At 44.2% G+C, this 16,783-nt stretch overlaps 1 protein-coding gene across 1 annotated transcript in view; it reads right to left on the bottom strand.

Annotated features, from left to right (window-relative positions):
* Window positions 1-272: 272 nt before the first annotated feature.
* LOC144104381 (monobin-like) overlaps window positions 273-16,783 on the bottom strand; it is a 30,354-nt gene continuing 13,843 nt past the window's right edge. Inside the window, exons 3-5 of the mRNA XM_077637343.1 lie at window positions 11,779-11,946; window positions 5,646-5,834; window positions 273-382 (exon numbers count right to left, since the gene is read on the bottom strand). Coding sequence (XP_077493469.1) covers window positions 378-382; window positions 5,646-5,834; window positions 11,779-11,946 — 362 coding nt within the window. The 3' untranslated portion in view covers window positions 273-377. The remainder of the gene's footprint in view (window positions 383-5,645; window positions 5,835-11,778; window positions 11,947-16,783) is intronic.

Raw genomic sequence — 16,783 nt, 5'->3', positions numbered from 1 at the left:
TTACAATTCGAATCACACGTACAGGTTGTATTTAGCCGATATGAAAACTCAATCGTCATGACAGCGATTGGACGAAGGTCTTTGAGATCAGGAGCCATCACATTGGCTCATGGAAGGAAGGGCTTAGGTGCTGTCATGCTCAGAAGTTGGACGGACTTCTGTCCATACACCTCTTCACACGTATTGGTTCAGGTTAGCAGATGCTGTAATTTTTCGAATCCAACAATGTTTCTTATTTGCATATGAACTAAACAAATCTGAGGCAAACAATATTTCTTCAAGACTGTTTTATTTTTAATCGCAACCAGCACAGAACTGCTGCTGCAACCTTCCGGCGTTCGCTTTTCGCTGTTCTCCAACAATTCAACTTATCACTCTCAGCCTGGAAGAAAGCACAGCGCTTAATTTTCTGCCAAAGATGCTAACGAAAGACTGAAATTACAATGTGCTGAGAACTGTCTTTGTAGCGCAAAATATCTCAACATAGGTGAATGAGTTGTGGAGCATGTACTGTCTGATAACCACATATTAGCAGTTAACAGTGGCGCTGAAAAAAAAATATTTTTCAATATTTACCTAGAACACTTCGAGCGCCTTGTTTCATCGCAATGGTGAAAAGGGTTGCGCCAAAACGTAATCGAAATTTCCTTCCACTAGAGCCACATACGCCGCTAGGCTGGCTGGTCATGCCTGACTCTTCTATATGGTCGCCTTGGGGGGCATTTTCGCCCGCTGTTAACTGAACTGTGAGAGCGGACGTGCGAACATGAGAGCGTCATTGAGGGAGAATAATCGGTGTAATATACACCGCGAAATACGTAAATAGCTGAACTTTCCTCCAGTTGAGCTCCTCGAGAAATATTTCTTGAAGCGAAACTGGCATTTAAATCCACACCCAGTAGTGAAATAGAAAAACTTGATTCCCGTCTAGGGTCTCTCCACCCGCGTAAGTCGACAATTCATACTGAATAACATTGGCGGGTAAGCGCTATTGCCATCGACAGCTTCTGCGCATAAAGCCCATAAAGCTCATTATTTATCCAGCCCTGTATCCTGCATAGTTGCTGGTTAGTCTCCTAGTCAATGCACATGGTAAATAGCGCTAAAGGGAAGGACAGAAGAAAGATGGACGCCACGAACGCTAAACTTCAACAGGTTTTATTCCAGACAGACACATTAAATATAGAGGCAAACATGTACAACGGATCACACACTAAAGCGCATGTGGAACGGCACCTTCTCGTTTAGGAAATGTCCTTGTTTGGATTACAAAGATAACATTCGGATGCTTACGCACGACTCTCGTTCCAAGCGAATGAGGAATGCTTCCAGTATTTCGCATTCCTTCCGGTCTGAACTTACAAAAATGACCCTAGTCTGATTATAAATCGAAGCGCATTTATCCTTGCATTGTTTGCAATGTGCCGCGAATTGTCCCGGACCTGATAATGCCCCTCAACCGCCAGCTTCAGCTCCATTAGTCGAACATTGATACAACGGCCAGTTTGGCTGATGTAGCAATTCCCGCATGACAAGGAAATTTTGTACACCACGTTGGTCCTGCAAGCCACATACGGCATTTGATGTTCTATCGGGCAATGGGGTTCCTTCTTTTTTGAAGCAACATCAACATCTTTACACTTTTTTTCGAGTTTATCGGATGCAGTTAACACAACTCGGACCTTGCCTTTCTGCGCCACCTTCTTTAGGCGGTGTGTCAGCTGGTGGATATAAGGCATTGCCACGCATCTTGCCCTCTCATGAGTTGTAGCTCATTCATCGTTGCCAGTTTCGCAAAGGTTATCATTTTCAACAGGCCTTCAGCCACAGATGTCAGGAGATCCCTAGGGAAGCCTGCCTTCGTCATGCGATCTGCCTGCAGGTGCACACTCTCATTCACCTTGTGTGAGCAGGACTTGTCAAGAGCAGCACGAAGACATGTCCTGGCGCTACCTCTTCTTACTAATTTAGAAAGGGCGAAATTAAAATTCAAAAGTTATTTTTCAGACCTTGGCTGGTACATATAGCAAACTCGTGCGTCACTCAGAAAGAGCCGGACATCCAGGAACTGCAGGCTGCCATCTTTAGAAAGCTCATGAGTGAAATTAAGACCATAGACAGAAGACAAAACATTCCAAGGTTCGTTAAACTAGAACATCCTTTCTATCATCCTGAGTAGTTTTTGCAAATACCAAGAAGTCGTCGACATAACTGAAGATCTTTAAAATCTTGTCGTTGTCAAGGCACGCTTCAAAGCGTCTGTCCAAACTGACTGACACAATTCACTTAGCGCGGGGGCGACACAAGAACCGATGCACACACCGTCACACTGAACGTACATCCCGCCATCAAAACTTACAAATGTGCTAGAAAGGTAAAACTCCAAAAGCGTTAAAAAATCACCAGAGAAATACCCGCATCGTTTTGAAAACCCACAATTCCTTTAGACTGAATTCTCTGTTTCACTGTCATTTATATTTCAATTTCAGGAAATTGCATTTCCTTAACGGGAAGTTCCAGTTGCACATGCGCTTTAAGGTGTGATCGGTTGTAAATGTTTGCCTATATATTGAGTGTGTCTGTCTGGAATAAAACCAGTTGATGTCTAGCGTTCGTGGTGTCTGTCTTTATCTTCTGTCCTTGTCTTTAGCGCTAGTTACCATGTGCATTGAATCTAAAGATCACCGACTAGCCCAGTTGTCCGCTTTAAATCTACTCATTTTCCCCTATCTTGAGTCTATACTCTTTGTGCATAATTATTTAAACACCTTAGCTGCCCGACTGTTACCGCCCAGTTCCCTCAGGGCGCTCTTCATAAAGTATTTTACTATGAGCCTTCCGTGCTTCGAACGATGCCCAGCCGATACCCGCCTGTACTGCCACGTTTGTGGTTTTGTCATGGGCGCTTAATGCTATCTTCCAACAGCTCTGTGATTTATTTCTAATCTCGTCCGAACTTCTACCCTTGCTCACAGAACCGTATTACCAAAACTAAGTACCGGTGCCATTATTCCTTTCTTTCTAATTGCCTTTCACTATTTCGTACTTCTTGTACCCTCATAATGTCCTATCTTTTATTTTAACGGCATCTCTTCGCGCTTCTGCTCTAGCTGCTTTCATGCTTTTCCATGTATATTTGTTTTTCGGGTGCTCATAACCCGAGATACAACGTTTTCCGTGAAGTTTCGAGACTGATTTGTTTTTTTCTCTAGAAATGATTCCACAAAACAAACGTAGTGGCGTATAAGTAGCGCCATTTTTTCGGGATAACCTGAGCTATATATGTTAATTGCTATGGCAGCCGCTAGATGGCACTACATGCAGAAAACTAAGTTTCCACTAATCGTCTGCACATTATACTGTGAGTGCATGTGGAGAGATCGACGTCCACCTCGAACAGCGTGTAAATATAAAATTCTCTGTGAAGCTTGGAAAGACGGCCACACAGATGTATGAGCTCCTTCGTGACGTTTACGGCAGACACATCATCGCGGGTGCGAGTTTTCGAGAGGCACAGGAGGTTCGTTTTGGGGAGAACGTCGGTGGAAGACGACACAAAACAGGGGCGACCTTCAACCTCAAGGAATGAAAACAACGCGGCTCGAATCTGGAAAATCAGCAAGACAACACATTTACAGTCCGCATGCTATCAGACGTTCTCGACACAATAGTAAGACGACATGCCACCAAATTTTGCTTGAGAACTTGTCGAAATGAAAGCTGAATGCTAGACTTGTGCCGCACTCCCTATCCCAGGACCATAAGGACACGCGGGCATCAGTGGGCTCTGATTTGCTCTCTGAGGCAGAGAAGGATGCTCCATTCGTCGACTGCATCGGAGCTGAAGACGAAACCTGGTGTTTTCAATACGATGCTCAAACAAAGAGGCAGAGCGCCGAATGGCGGTCGACAAGCTCTCCGGCGTCGACAAAGGTGCGGTGACAAAAGACCAAAACAAATACGTTCTTTTTTCGATGGCAGAGGTGTCATACACCGCGAGTTCGTCCCACAAGTGCAAACGGTGAAAAGGTTGTTTTATATCCGCGTGCTGCAACACATACATGATGCACTGCGACGCCGTTGCCCTGACTTACGGGCGTCTAAACAATGGAGCCTTTTCCACGATAACGCAAGGCCGCACATTGCTCTGAGCGTGAAAAAATTTCTCGTCAAGCACAGCATTACTGCACTTCCCCATCCGCCATACTCGCCTGACCTCTCCCCATGCGATTGTTTCTTCTTTCCTCGTGTGAAGAGAGCCCTTAAAGGTCCCAGGGTGGGGAGCGTGGAAGCCATTCAAGACGCCACGACAAAGGAGTTGGCAGCCTTGCCAAAAGAAGCGTTTTCCGACTGTTTTCTAGACCTCAAGAAGCGTTGGAGGCTGTGTATAGACTGCAAGGGAGACTATTTCGAAGGGGTTCTGCAGAAATGTTTTGAATGTTAAACGCATTTTTTTTATAGCACGCAGTCTCGGAACTTTGCGAACAAAGGTGTATTTTGATTCTGCCATTGTGGTTAACTAGCGATTCCTAGTGACGTCGAGAAAGCAAGGTTTTCGAAGTAATTTTGCATCTGCTTAGATAATGTCGGAATAAACACATAATACACAAGCTGCTGTTGAGTGGCTCGCTGTTCTAGACTCATCAGTCAGTGCACGTGCGCCGCGGATTGTAACGAGTCATGTGGCATTGCTCTAGGTAAAACGGCCACCTTGTCGCCCGTCTCCACACGAGGCTCTCAGGGAAGGTGGTTTGGCAACGCAGTACAGCCAAACCTCGCGTAGAATTCGCCACTTTTGTACTGCTGACAGCGTCCGTGGCCCGCAGCGTTGCGGTAAGATCGCCGCAATAAGGAGGTGTGCTGGGTACTAGTTCTCTCACAGCAAGGAGTCGTTGTAATAACAGAATTGTTTCGTCATTTCTGAGTGGATACTCAAGTTCATTTAGCGAAGTGGCTGTGACGGTTCCGTGCTCACCGATTGTCAGACATGTGCGCCTCAAATTGTGCTCCTGACACTCGGCAATGTAAATATAGTCCAATAACTCGGAGTACGAAATACAGGGCAAAGTAGTGATCAAATAATGATGCGTGTCATATAAAGATTCTGAAACGAGTTTTAAAACTGTAATGCGATGTAGTGATTATCACGAAAGTTTTGTCATTGTCAACTTGTTCCAGAGCTCTCGAAAGATTAGAACTGGAAGTTAGCACATTATAAAGCGAAAAAAAAGCAGACAGATCTATGGTCATTTATGTAGTTTCCAAGTTACCTTTATGTACATCTATATCTGATAACATAGCATGCGCAGTACTTAAGCACCCATCTTAGCAACGAAAGGTAAACTTTATTATCTTCTTCAAAAATTTTGTATTTCTTGTACTGAACATTTCCCATTAAAGAGCCAAAACTTACAAAAATAAAATTTTCATTCTATCTTTTTTAAAAACCGAGATTATCACATATTGAACCTTAAAGAAATTGTACAGAATTTTCCCCTTCATTCTCAGGAGACTTTTCTCTCCCACGAGTGGGCACATGTTCGAAAAAAACGGCTGTGGAGCGAGAGAAAATTTGTTGCAATATGAAGCTGCAGCGAAAACAATTTTATATAATTTGCCGTCGAACGCTGAACGCTTTAACTCACCTTGCATACAGTGCTTACGGCACTGTTCGTAGGTCAAGAAATTGTTCAGTCCGCCACCGCATCCAAAGTAAGGAAACCATAAGCATTGCCTTGCACTAACGTCGTAGAAGTAACGATATGATCCCATTTCTCTGTCGCAGGTGTATCCTTGATTTGGGGGATGTCTGCAGTAGTCCGGTTGCCCAATTTCTGAAAAAGCGCCGTGGTAATCAGGGTACCAAATACAGATCCTCAAAAAAAGACAGACTTGTAAAACACCTGTAAAGATTTATAGGGGGCTAGTTGGTTGTACATACTGAGACTGGGGAGCGCTACAATCAAGAAAGGGGACAACTCCACATAAGAACACCACGATTCACGAGCGCAAACTTTCTACGGAGTTTTTTTTCGACATGGCACATATTTATACGCATATAATCATGGGACACACAAACAAAAGCGTTAGAGCCAGCCAAGATATCAAAGCAAAGGCCTACATAATGCGAGATATAAGCTATCCTCTCAATTCATGAATTTCACACATGACCGGTTAAAACAATTTTTCTTTTTTGTGTAAAAACCACAGACGGGTCGCTAACGAACCCAGCATCTTCCTTTTCTGACGTCATGCAAAATGCTTCCCATGATTCTCTTGTGGTCTTGTCCTTTGACTTAAGAAGGACCGTCGTTCTATTCAGTAGAGGTTCGCACTTGTGCTCAGCGCATTCTGCTGCGAGGTTGCCAGGGGCACTGACCAGAGAGTTGTAATTGTGCTCCCGCAGCCTCTGAATTAAGCACCTTCCTGTCTGGACGACATAGGCCTTGCTGCAAGACAGCGGTATTCAAAACTCAAAACTCAAATGCATGTGTGCGAAAATCAATTCCGGCCACGAAGAAGAGCACGACGCATGGTGTTATGGCGTGAGGCACAAGACATTGCGGCATGTGTTGAAGGAGTGCTGTATAAAATACCGCTGTCTTGCAGCACGGCCTATGTCAGCCAGACAGGAAGGTGCTTAAATGAATCGTTGCGGGAGCACAATTACTACAACTCTCTGGTCAGTACCCCTGGCAACCTCGCAGGACACTGCGCTGAGCACAAGTGCGAACCTCTACTGGATAGAATGACGGTTCTTCTTAAATCAAAGGACAAGACCACAAGATAATTGTGGGAAGCATTTTGCATGGCTTCAGAAAAGGAAGGTGCTGTGTTTGTTAGCGCTCCTTCTGTGGTTTTAACAAAAAAAGAAAAATTGTTTTTAGCTGGTCATGTGTGAAATTCATGACTTGCGAGGATAGCTTATATCTCGCATGGGGTAGGTGATTGCTTTGATATCTTGGCTAACTCTAACGCTTTTATGTTTGTGTGTCGCATGATTAGGTGCGTATAAATATGTGCCATGTCGAAAATAAACTCAGCTGAATGTTTACGCTTGTGTGTCGTGGTGTTCTTATGTGGTGTGGTTCCCTTGTCTAGATTGTAGTGCTCCCCAGTCTCAGTATGTAAAACACACCTTCGGCTTCGGAACATTTAGCGGCCACGAAACCCACCTTTTGAGCCCGCCGCTGTCCCGGACAAGACCAGCCATTCCAGCGGGTTGGCATTGACATATATGGCCCTCTCCCAAGCACATCTACCGGCAGTCGCTATATCATCGTTTCATCGATCATATTACGCGCTACGTCAAGACGTTGGCTGTACCATCCGATACAGCCGACTACATTGCTTCTTTCATCTGCCATTAAATCATTCATCGCCAGCGCTTCAAAAAATTTGTAGAGTGATAGCGGTCGTGCATTCCTCTCCGATGTTGTAGAAGCTCTCCTTCCGGAATGCAGCACTGTTCACCGCCCCTCCTCAGCGTACCATCCTCAGACAGAAGACATAGTTTAGCGCTTAACCGCACTCTCGGCGATATGTGGGCCATCTATGTTGCTTCCAATCACTGCAACCTACACGACGTCCTACCATTTGTCACCTATTCTTGCAGCTCTCTTACTCATGCCACCAACGCATTCTCTCTCCATCTGTTTTGCATTGCCGTGAGCCTTCTTGAAGTAATAAGGGACTCAGTTGTGCCATCCTGACCTCATGCTTATGAGTTATTTACAATTATTTCCTAAGTCGCAACTTATATCGATAAATCCTGCCTGCTTGCTCGTTCTTTGATTGCTCACTTCCAGCAGCGGCAGAAAGGAGTACTGATCAATCTGAACTTCTTCCAGCTTACCTTCTCGACGCTTTGATATCGGTATTGGTACCATCCACCAGTCCCTGCCTATCCTCAAAACTTCTCAGCATGTACCAATGCCCCTACCGCATTCTCAAGAAAACATCCGCGATCAGTTACCTCATCGAACCCTTTACGCCGTCCACTCATGGCCGCCGCCGAGGCCGTGAAATTAGTCATAACCACAAGATCATGGTCCGCCATAATCACATCCCCATAGTTTGCCAGGATCGCAAATTTTCACCCGTGGGTAATTGTAACACAGACCTTCGGCTCCAGAAAATTAATAATAATAATAATAATAATAATAATAATAATAATAATAATAATAATAATAATAATAATAATAATAATAATAATAATAATAATAATAATAATAATAATAATAATAATAATAATAATAATAATAATAATAATAATAATAATGCCTTTATTTGTCATAAATTTGATGGGGGAGCCAGGCAGAAAAAGCCAGGCTATCGGTTAAATGAGGCTGCCACCTCCCTCCCCCCCCAGAAATATTTTTAAAAATTATAAAAAAGGCATCAGCCCAACAGTGTAGCGTGAACACAAAATAAAAGTGCACTAGACGACCCATTACAATTCTGAATTGTCAGTACAAGTTTCACAGAAACAAAATTGACAATATTTGCATGAAACATGTGCAGGAATTTGGCTCGTCAAAAAATAAGTCAGGTCACAATTTATCAGGGAAAATTAAAAAAAGACCGCTTTTGTTCCCACTAGCAGCAAACTAGTGCAGCAGAGTGAAACTTCAAAGCTTTGAGCACAAGCCGAACTTACAAAGAAATACAAATTCCACTTTGTAGGTGGCAAAATGCAGGTTTTACATAAAGAAAAAAGAACGAAGAATCACTGTCACAGCAAAGATAACGAACAAAACCATTTCCTTCCAGAGCATATCAAGATCACCTAAAGAAACAGGTTCAGCCGCGGAAATATATCTGACGTCAGCTTTCGATGCTTGCTGAAATTGAAGGTCATTTTTATTCAGTGAATACACCAAGTTTGGAAGATGATACCGTATCATCTGTATGCCATAATTTGTGCCACAGAACAGTTTATTCCATATGTGTGGGCTACGAGCGGGATAATGCACAACTTTTCTCTGTAAGAAAGCCAGTTGGTTCAAAAAATCTACCTTGTTTTAATTTCATTTTTATAGGCTAAAGCTAAGTGGTAAGCGTACATGCCACATATTGTCATTTTGTTATGTTTCTGAAAGAGCGGAAGAGAGGGATGGTCATAAGGAACGTTAGAAATATTGCTTAGCATTTTTTTTCTGCATCGATATGTTTTATGCATGTTACTTAGGGTCTTCTTTCCCCATATCAAGTGACAATATCTTATGTGCGAGTAGAACAATGCATGGTATAACAAAGTTTTAACCTTGGTAGGGGAGATACGTTTGTTTATATTAGTCAAGCCAACGACTCTTGACAAATTGTGTATAATATGATCCACCTGGGCATCCCATGACATCTGTTCCGTGAAGAAGACACCAAGTCCTCATGGTGTCGTTTCAATGACTAACACGACGCTTTGCTAGCGCTCAATGACAAACTCGCCGAAAGCCAGAGAAAGCTTCGACGCTCGTGCGTGCTTTAGCAAATTCCGACTGATCGCTGAATGTTCTACTAATTGTTTGCGATGTAGTGCCCCGTAAGAAGTCTTTTACCACAACTTTTTTGACTTCGTGTTAAAAAAAAGCTGGAAAAGGTATTGGAACTGAGCACGAACGCTAAGACAATTTGCACTCTGAAAGCCGGAAAATGTCCCACCGAACGTCAAGAACATTTTTCGCCACACTCAGCCAATGGCAGCCGGTTCCTGCGGACTGAAAAATATTTTACCAAACCAACACATTCTTAGCCTTCATAGCGCCGGTTGTCACCACCTAAGTGGTCCTAAATTCGCGCGTAGTCTCGTGCTCAGCCGTAGTGCTGTATTCGTAAACAATAAAAGCTGCATGTAGCATATTGGATTAAGTTACATTACTGGTGTACACTATGTTCGGCAGTGAGCGCCTTAGCTACTCGTAGTAAAGTGCGAGAAGCAGTAAACGCTTCTTAAAAGACTGCGCTAAGAGATGGTGGAAATGTTTGCTTTCTACATTTTCTTTTGTAAATAATGGTGCAATAGATTTCGCAGTAATGGTGGACACTTGAAGCGTGCTCATAAGGAAGGGATTAAGATGAAAGGTGCAATCATTCTGACTAAAATATTTGCCGTGCCAAAAATCTACGAGCTCATTTAGGCTAGCGTTCTTAAAATTCATTGACAATGCCGACAACACTCTTATCGACCTCCGGCCACCGCCGCTGGAAGCTGACCTCCTCACTTCGTGCTCTAAAACTACACAGCCCCCAACAAACCTAGGCAAGTACTGGGCTGCCTATCAATTTTATTCTAGAAAACTCTTCGTGGCTTTCATCATCTTAAGTAAGGAATCGAGGTAAATAATGCGTGCAAAGCAAATGGACTCCCTTGGTGTCGCGATGTGATCCTATTTGTGATACGCAAGCAAACAAGCAAACTGCGCGAAAACACTCGTATTAATCTTTCAGGTCGTAGAGCAGGATTACTTCACAGGAGGAGAGGGGCGCCCGCAGAATTCCGGCAGCGCACAGGCTGCAATTTAACTTCTTAACGAAGTTCGTTTTGGCGAGCGTGCATACATTTAGTCCAGTATTCTTAAATTTCACTCTTCCCGCGCCTGCATTGAGTCAGAAAGCTTTGAAAGGTAAGACTCACTTCGCTCTGGACGTCATATCTGTGCGATCTGCGCGCAGAGGACAAGAGCTGCTTGGGAACGGCGCTACATTTAGGGGTGAAAATGTACAGCACAAAGAAAGACGAGGACACGAAGAAAACACGTGGAAAATACGAGCTCATGGAACACGTGTTTCAACGACCGCCTCCGAGAACATTGCTAAAATGTGTCTAAACGCCGAGGAGGGTTTCTGGACGCACATTGCAGGAAATTTAAGGGAAACGGTGAAGATGAGAATGGTATCAATTCAGATGGAGTGTTCGTGTGCCAGCCGACTTACCAATATTGGTCTGTTATCGACAAAAGCCGTTGCCAACTAACTCGAGAAATCATTGAAGCTGAAATGATAGACCGGTTAGCTTGGTGCTGCTTGTCTAAGCCTTCCATTGCTCTTATTGGTAAGGAGCTGTTATACCTGCGTCAACATATGTTTGAGTCGCCTACAGCGTATGCGTGAAGTTGGCCCGGTTTTTTAAGCTATATATACTGGTCCGAGGTTCAAAATAAGCTTGCAAGCAGCGCTCGTGTTTTCCATGTGCCTTCTTCGTGTCCTCGTCTTTCTTTACGCTGTACATTTTCATTTCGAATCACCAACATGCCCAGACTGCCACCTTAGTGACCATTTAGTGGGTCTGATGAAAGTATATGTCCTAGCCCCTAATCCGTGATAGCAAGTACTCTGCCAGTTATTACAGCTTCATGGGCTTTCCATTGTAGCCGTATGGCTGCGCTTGGGTGAATATCGATGATATAACTCCCTAATTCAAAATCTACTCCACCTATGGGGATTAGCCTAAACATCAGACCATTCTATATGCCAAGTCTCCAGGAAACGTGTAACTTATAATTCCCATTTCTATATGAAGCACCATCTCTGAACCCCAAGTGCTAGTGAAAGTGACAGAGTGAACACTGCGCTGGCAAGCAGTTCACTTTTCAATAGCTCTGTATAAAATACGGGCCTTCTCAGTAGCCATCTGTGTTAAATTAAACCGACTGCATTCAACATACTCTCCGCACTCGTGCTTGTGTTCAGCAAGAATTAGCGCTCAATAACACACTGTAATTGTTCATGAGCAATACGCACGTTAGGGACTGGTTTTTATGGAACATAAGAGAATTTGCTTACGGCCACCGCAAGTCTTGATGCATTCGGCTGCGGTTGGAAAATTATTGCCGGTGTAGCCGCAGGATAAATCAGGAAGGCAATTTTTCGAATGGGGCTCATAGTAGAAGACATTCACTTCAGAACCAGCTACGCATCCAGTAGCAGCTCGGGGAGCTGTGCAAACTTCTCCTGCAATGGAAAATAAAACAATGCGTTTACCATGTCATCGACATATTAGAGAGAACTTACTTTTTCAAGAAAATTATTACGAAGTATAGTGGTAATTGGCAAGAAAAATGTTTTTCAAATTGTCTTATTTCTCTATTTGAATACGTTGATTCATGAACAGCCAATTTTTGGGAATTCTAAGCAAGCGACACATATATTGCCCCTGCTCTTTTTATTCGCCTTATACATCAGGAAAGGTTGCTTAAAGCAAGACTTGAATACTGGCGAAATTCAATATGAACCTTTATGCGCTGAGTGGTGCGATGGTGCGCATTAGTAGCCATCAGCGTGGTTTTGTGCGCCAATGTTCTCGCGCTTTGCTTCAAAACACCATACGGAGGATTTTCGGGCAGTTCAGGACAGAATTAATTATTTTATTGCAGTAGCAATAGTTGGCGCATTTCTAGAATTCGGGCATACGTGCGTCCCTGAAGTCTGCTTTGTGGTAGACTACACACCTACCCACCGGGCTGTGGGCAACATTACATCTGCGTACACCTAGCAGTGGAAGTCCTTCAAGGTAAACGTCTTTAGGGTAAAGACCTTATCGTAATGGCCTTTAGGATGAAAGCCTTCATGGTAAATGCCTTCCGGGTAAAGGCCTTTAAGATAAAATGTTTTAGGTCAAAGGCGTTTACGCTTAACGACTTATGATTCAAAGGGTGCTTTCTCATTCACAGCACGTAAGCTCTTTAGATGGCCACCATAATTAGGTCTACTGTAAAACAGTCCAGCTTAGCCATGCTAAACTCTCTGCTATTTTTTTTCTCGCTATTTACAACTGTAGTGTTATCTTCATTACACCAGTCGGTTAGGGGTAATCGGTGCCGACTAATCCTGTAATGCGGTCACGCTCCATCACGGGAGCAGTCCATGTACTCAACCTGTCTCTCGTTCCTCGTATTATCTATGCCGTTATTTTCGGCGCAACCTTGTGGCTTCCGCTATGAGAAAGCAGTAAATTCGACGTGGCACAGCAGTTGGTTGTGATGAAAGATATGCATGCATCCAAAGAGAGCGCGTGGCATCGCGCTCGAGACTTAGCATGCAACCGAATAACTGTATTGCGCAAACGTGCCACGGTTCAAGCGCCAGGAGAAAGCACACGGAAAGCGGCCGCTAAACCCTGCACTCAGCTTTAGTTAGACCTTGCCTCCTAACCCAAAATACAATCTTGGTATCGTTATGCGAGGCGTCACCGCTAATTTATTCAGTTCGCGAAGCAGTGACAACTGATCGTTCGTCGTACGATTGGTGTAAGAAGTCGCAACATTTATGTCATCACGGTTCAGCCCAGCCGGTAATCATATTCGCATGCAGAATTTGGAGGGGAGAACTAGGCTCCGCCTATAAGAGTGTGATGCGATAGCGATAATAGGGTAATGCTTATCTATGTGAAATCGGTCATTCTCTACTTAACATTCATATATATCTGGGAGTCCTCATACCACTCCTGGCGCTGTGGTGCAGCGGTCAAGCGATGCGACACTACCCTCCGATGGCAGGTGCTGCCATCTGTGAGACTTGCGCCGCGCACGCTGCTCTTCCCGAGCAACCTCTCGCGACAAATCATTAATTTAAATGCAACCTGCCAAGACGCTCAGTTTGGTCACAGTAAGATGGATAGGATGTATTGACGCTACAGGGTCACGTGACGTAGGTGGCCAGCCTGTCCGTAGTCTCTTCGGATATTTAGCGGATTTTTCGCTCACGGCCATCGAAGCTGACATCTACGCCGGTTTTTCTACCACACGACCTCTTTAACGCTATCGGGCTAATAAAGGCTCAAACGCAACTCCTGCCTTGTGCTTCCCCTTGCGCATTTCCTGTATTGGCCGAAAGCATGAACAGTTTTTCACGCCAAGATTACACGGTACTGTACCTAGAACACATCGGTCGGTAGGAAGCAGAAGTAAGTCGCAAAGGAAGGTGTTGTAAAGGTGGCAGTCCTACGTTACGCGTTGCTCTGACGTTTGAATGCGTTCGTATCAGATTGGTTACGTGAACAAAAAACATGCGTCCGAAGTTTGTCCAACATAGCGTGTAATAGAAACAAGGACTACTTCTGGGACGACTTCTGGGTCCGAAAAATTCACCTTCTCTTGATGATACCGCCGCATAGCGGCGGCTGGAGTCTCCTTTTCGTCTCCCATACGATGCGATTGTGATACACCGAGTCGTATCACCTAAGCTTTTATACCCACAGCCCACATATGCACTTTATTCACAACACCCCACGCGCGGCCACGGCGGCGGCGGCCGAGCTCTAACGTCATGCGCAGCGGACCTGCTGCCCATCTCCGCTTGCCGCGCATGCGCGTTCATGCGCGGCGCCGGCGGAAAGTTCTGACGTCATGCGCCGCGCACCTGCTGCTTATCCCTGGTTTCGCGCATGCGCACCATCGGCCTCCTAGGCTCAAAGCGAAATGATCGACTGGGTAGCGTAGTATAGCTCTCGCTACAAAATTACCGTCCGTTCTGGTTTGACCGGTCATCAGGAGAGCCGGGGTTGTTAATGCTAATCTCTACAACGTTTTGTTACAGGGCATGCATTTCTTTCCAACATGCGGGCAATGAATATACGGTTGACCTCAGTTGACTGGAACAAGCCCTTTACGGGAGCTAATGCATATTTCCTGTCAGGTGGGCATGACAATCGGCCATTTGACTCACTGATGTCTAGTAGCCGTTATCAAGTTTTAATAGTCGGAGACTTCAATTCGCACCATGTGACGAGGGGGCTTAAAACAGACAGCTTTGTTTCTGGACTGTTTGATTGGGTTTCTGACCAGAACATGATCTGCAACAATTGTGGATTGCCTACATTTGTATGGAGTCAATGCCGCTTTGCCTTAGATTTAACTTTTTCCTCGCCAGGAGTCTCTGTGCCGTATTGGGCGCCGGTTGACTGTGCAACAGGGCTCATCTACCGATTACTTTCAAGTCTGCGTGTAAATTAGATCTTTTGGAGCGACATCAGTGCACATTTATAAGTTATAGTTGCTTTAATGGCACGCAGAAATCAGCTCTCACAATCAATTTAAACTCATGTGCTGAGACAAGGGTCGAATGCAAGGCTACGCATCTATGTTCAGTTACCCAACATGAAAGGCAAAAGTCTTCATTTTTGGTCAGGGTAACCAATTGTGCAGTCGCCAAAAATTGAGGCACGCTGAGTGCACGTGTGCATATTAACCACGGAAAGCAGCTTGAAAGGAACTTCTCATAAATCAATACCCAAAAAATTCATTAGATTTGAAGTGTGTCGTAGCAATATTTAAGCGCCCTGTCTCCCGAGCAATGGAAGAGTGTAGTATAAATTATAATGATTTACATTCGCAATCAGGAAATAAACGAGCTTTGATTAATTTCATCAGGCTCAAAAAAAATGATTCCACCGGTTGTCAACGTTCAATCCCTCGTTCAATCCCCTGTTGACATCGCCAAGGCCTTAGAGGACATTGCGTGTGGCCTAGAGCTTCGCCTTACATCTGCTCTACCTTCTCCAGCTATATTCACATGGACGTGAAGTGATTTTACTGCGGTATCTATGCCTGAGCTGTGCCAAATTGTTCTGCGCTTATTCCCAGTGGCTCCTGGCCCGGATACGGTCACTTTATCCGTGATCAAAATTTTGTGTAATGAATCTCCTGAAGACCTATTGGCTCTAGTTAGTCATTCCATGACAGGTCCTTGGATATCCCATGAGTAGCGTTTTGCTGAAATAGTTACATTGCTTAAAAGCAAGGGGAGGGTTTTACTTTCGACAACATATGCCCTATTTCATTATCATCGAACAGAGTGAAATTGAACGAAAGGGTCCTTCTCAGCCGCGCCATATCTTTAATTTGTGAAAATGCTCTCTGGAATCTGTGTCAAATTGGTTTCAGGCTGGGTGGTTCAATTGGTGTGCTCATCTTGACCTACAGAGTCGTATTAAATTAACTCGCAACAGAAAACAGTTCGCTGCGCTTGTGACTTTGGATGTCAGTAAAGCCTACGAAAGCGTTCAGCACTCGACTATTTTACTGAAATTACAGGAAGCCTTGTTTTGTACATTTTTGAAAAATAGAGAGTTTTATTGCTGCCAACATGGTGTTTTCTCTAGGAGATTTCAACAGACAAAAGGTGTACAGCAAGAGTCAGTTCCCTCACCTGTTTTTTTTAAACAATTTTCTGAGCTCAATTGCAACCATTCAAAAATGTGAAAACATATTTGTACACCGACCAAATTGCATTTTTTTGCGCCATCAGGTGATATTCACACTCTTAATCAAAAGCTTACAAAATTACCTCAGCGCTCTTGACAGCTGGTTAGGAAGAATTAATCTGTCCCTGAATGTGAAAAAATGATCATTGTTAGTAATTCCTGTTGCTGTTGTAGTAAATATCTGCCTGGTCTATAGAAATAACAATTCCTAAAGTTCAGACGGTGAAGTATCTCGGAGTAATATACGACACTACTCTATCCTGGCTGCCACACATTGAGCATGTTTCTGCAAAAGGAGTTCGGGCCATTGGCATCTTGCGCAGGCTTCGTAGTGCTTAGTCAGGCATGAGAAGGCATACACTTCTGATGATTCATAAAGTGTATATCCGCCAAATATTGGAGTTCGGCTATGTTTTATTCTCAGGAGCTCCTGCCTATAAACTTCGCCCTGTTGTGCTGTTGAAGTGTGAGGCGCTGCGCCGCTGTCTGGGGCTTCGAAAATATGTCGCCAATGCTGTTCTGCACCTTTAGGCGCAAATCCCATCTTTATAAGACAGGTTTCGTCTGGTAACAGTTTAAACATTTTTA

Source organism: Amblyomma americanum, chromosome 9 (assembly GCF_052857255.1).
Source record: "Amblyomma americanum isolate KBUSLIRL-KWMA chromosome 9, ASM5285725v1, whole genome shotgun sequence".
Taxonomy (NCBI): domain Eukaryota; kingdom Metazoa; phylum Arthropoda; class Arachnida; order Ixodida; family Ixodidae; genus Amblyomma; species Amblyomma americanum.
Note: the sequence above shows the minus strand (reverse complement) of the source record. Positions and strands in the feature narration are given on the sequence as shown.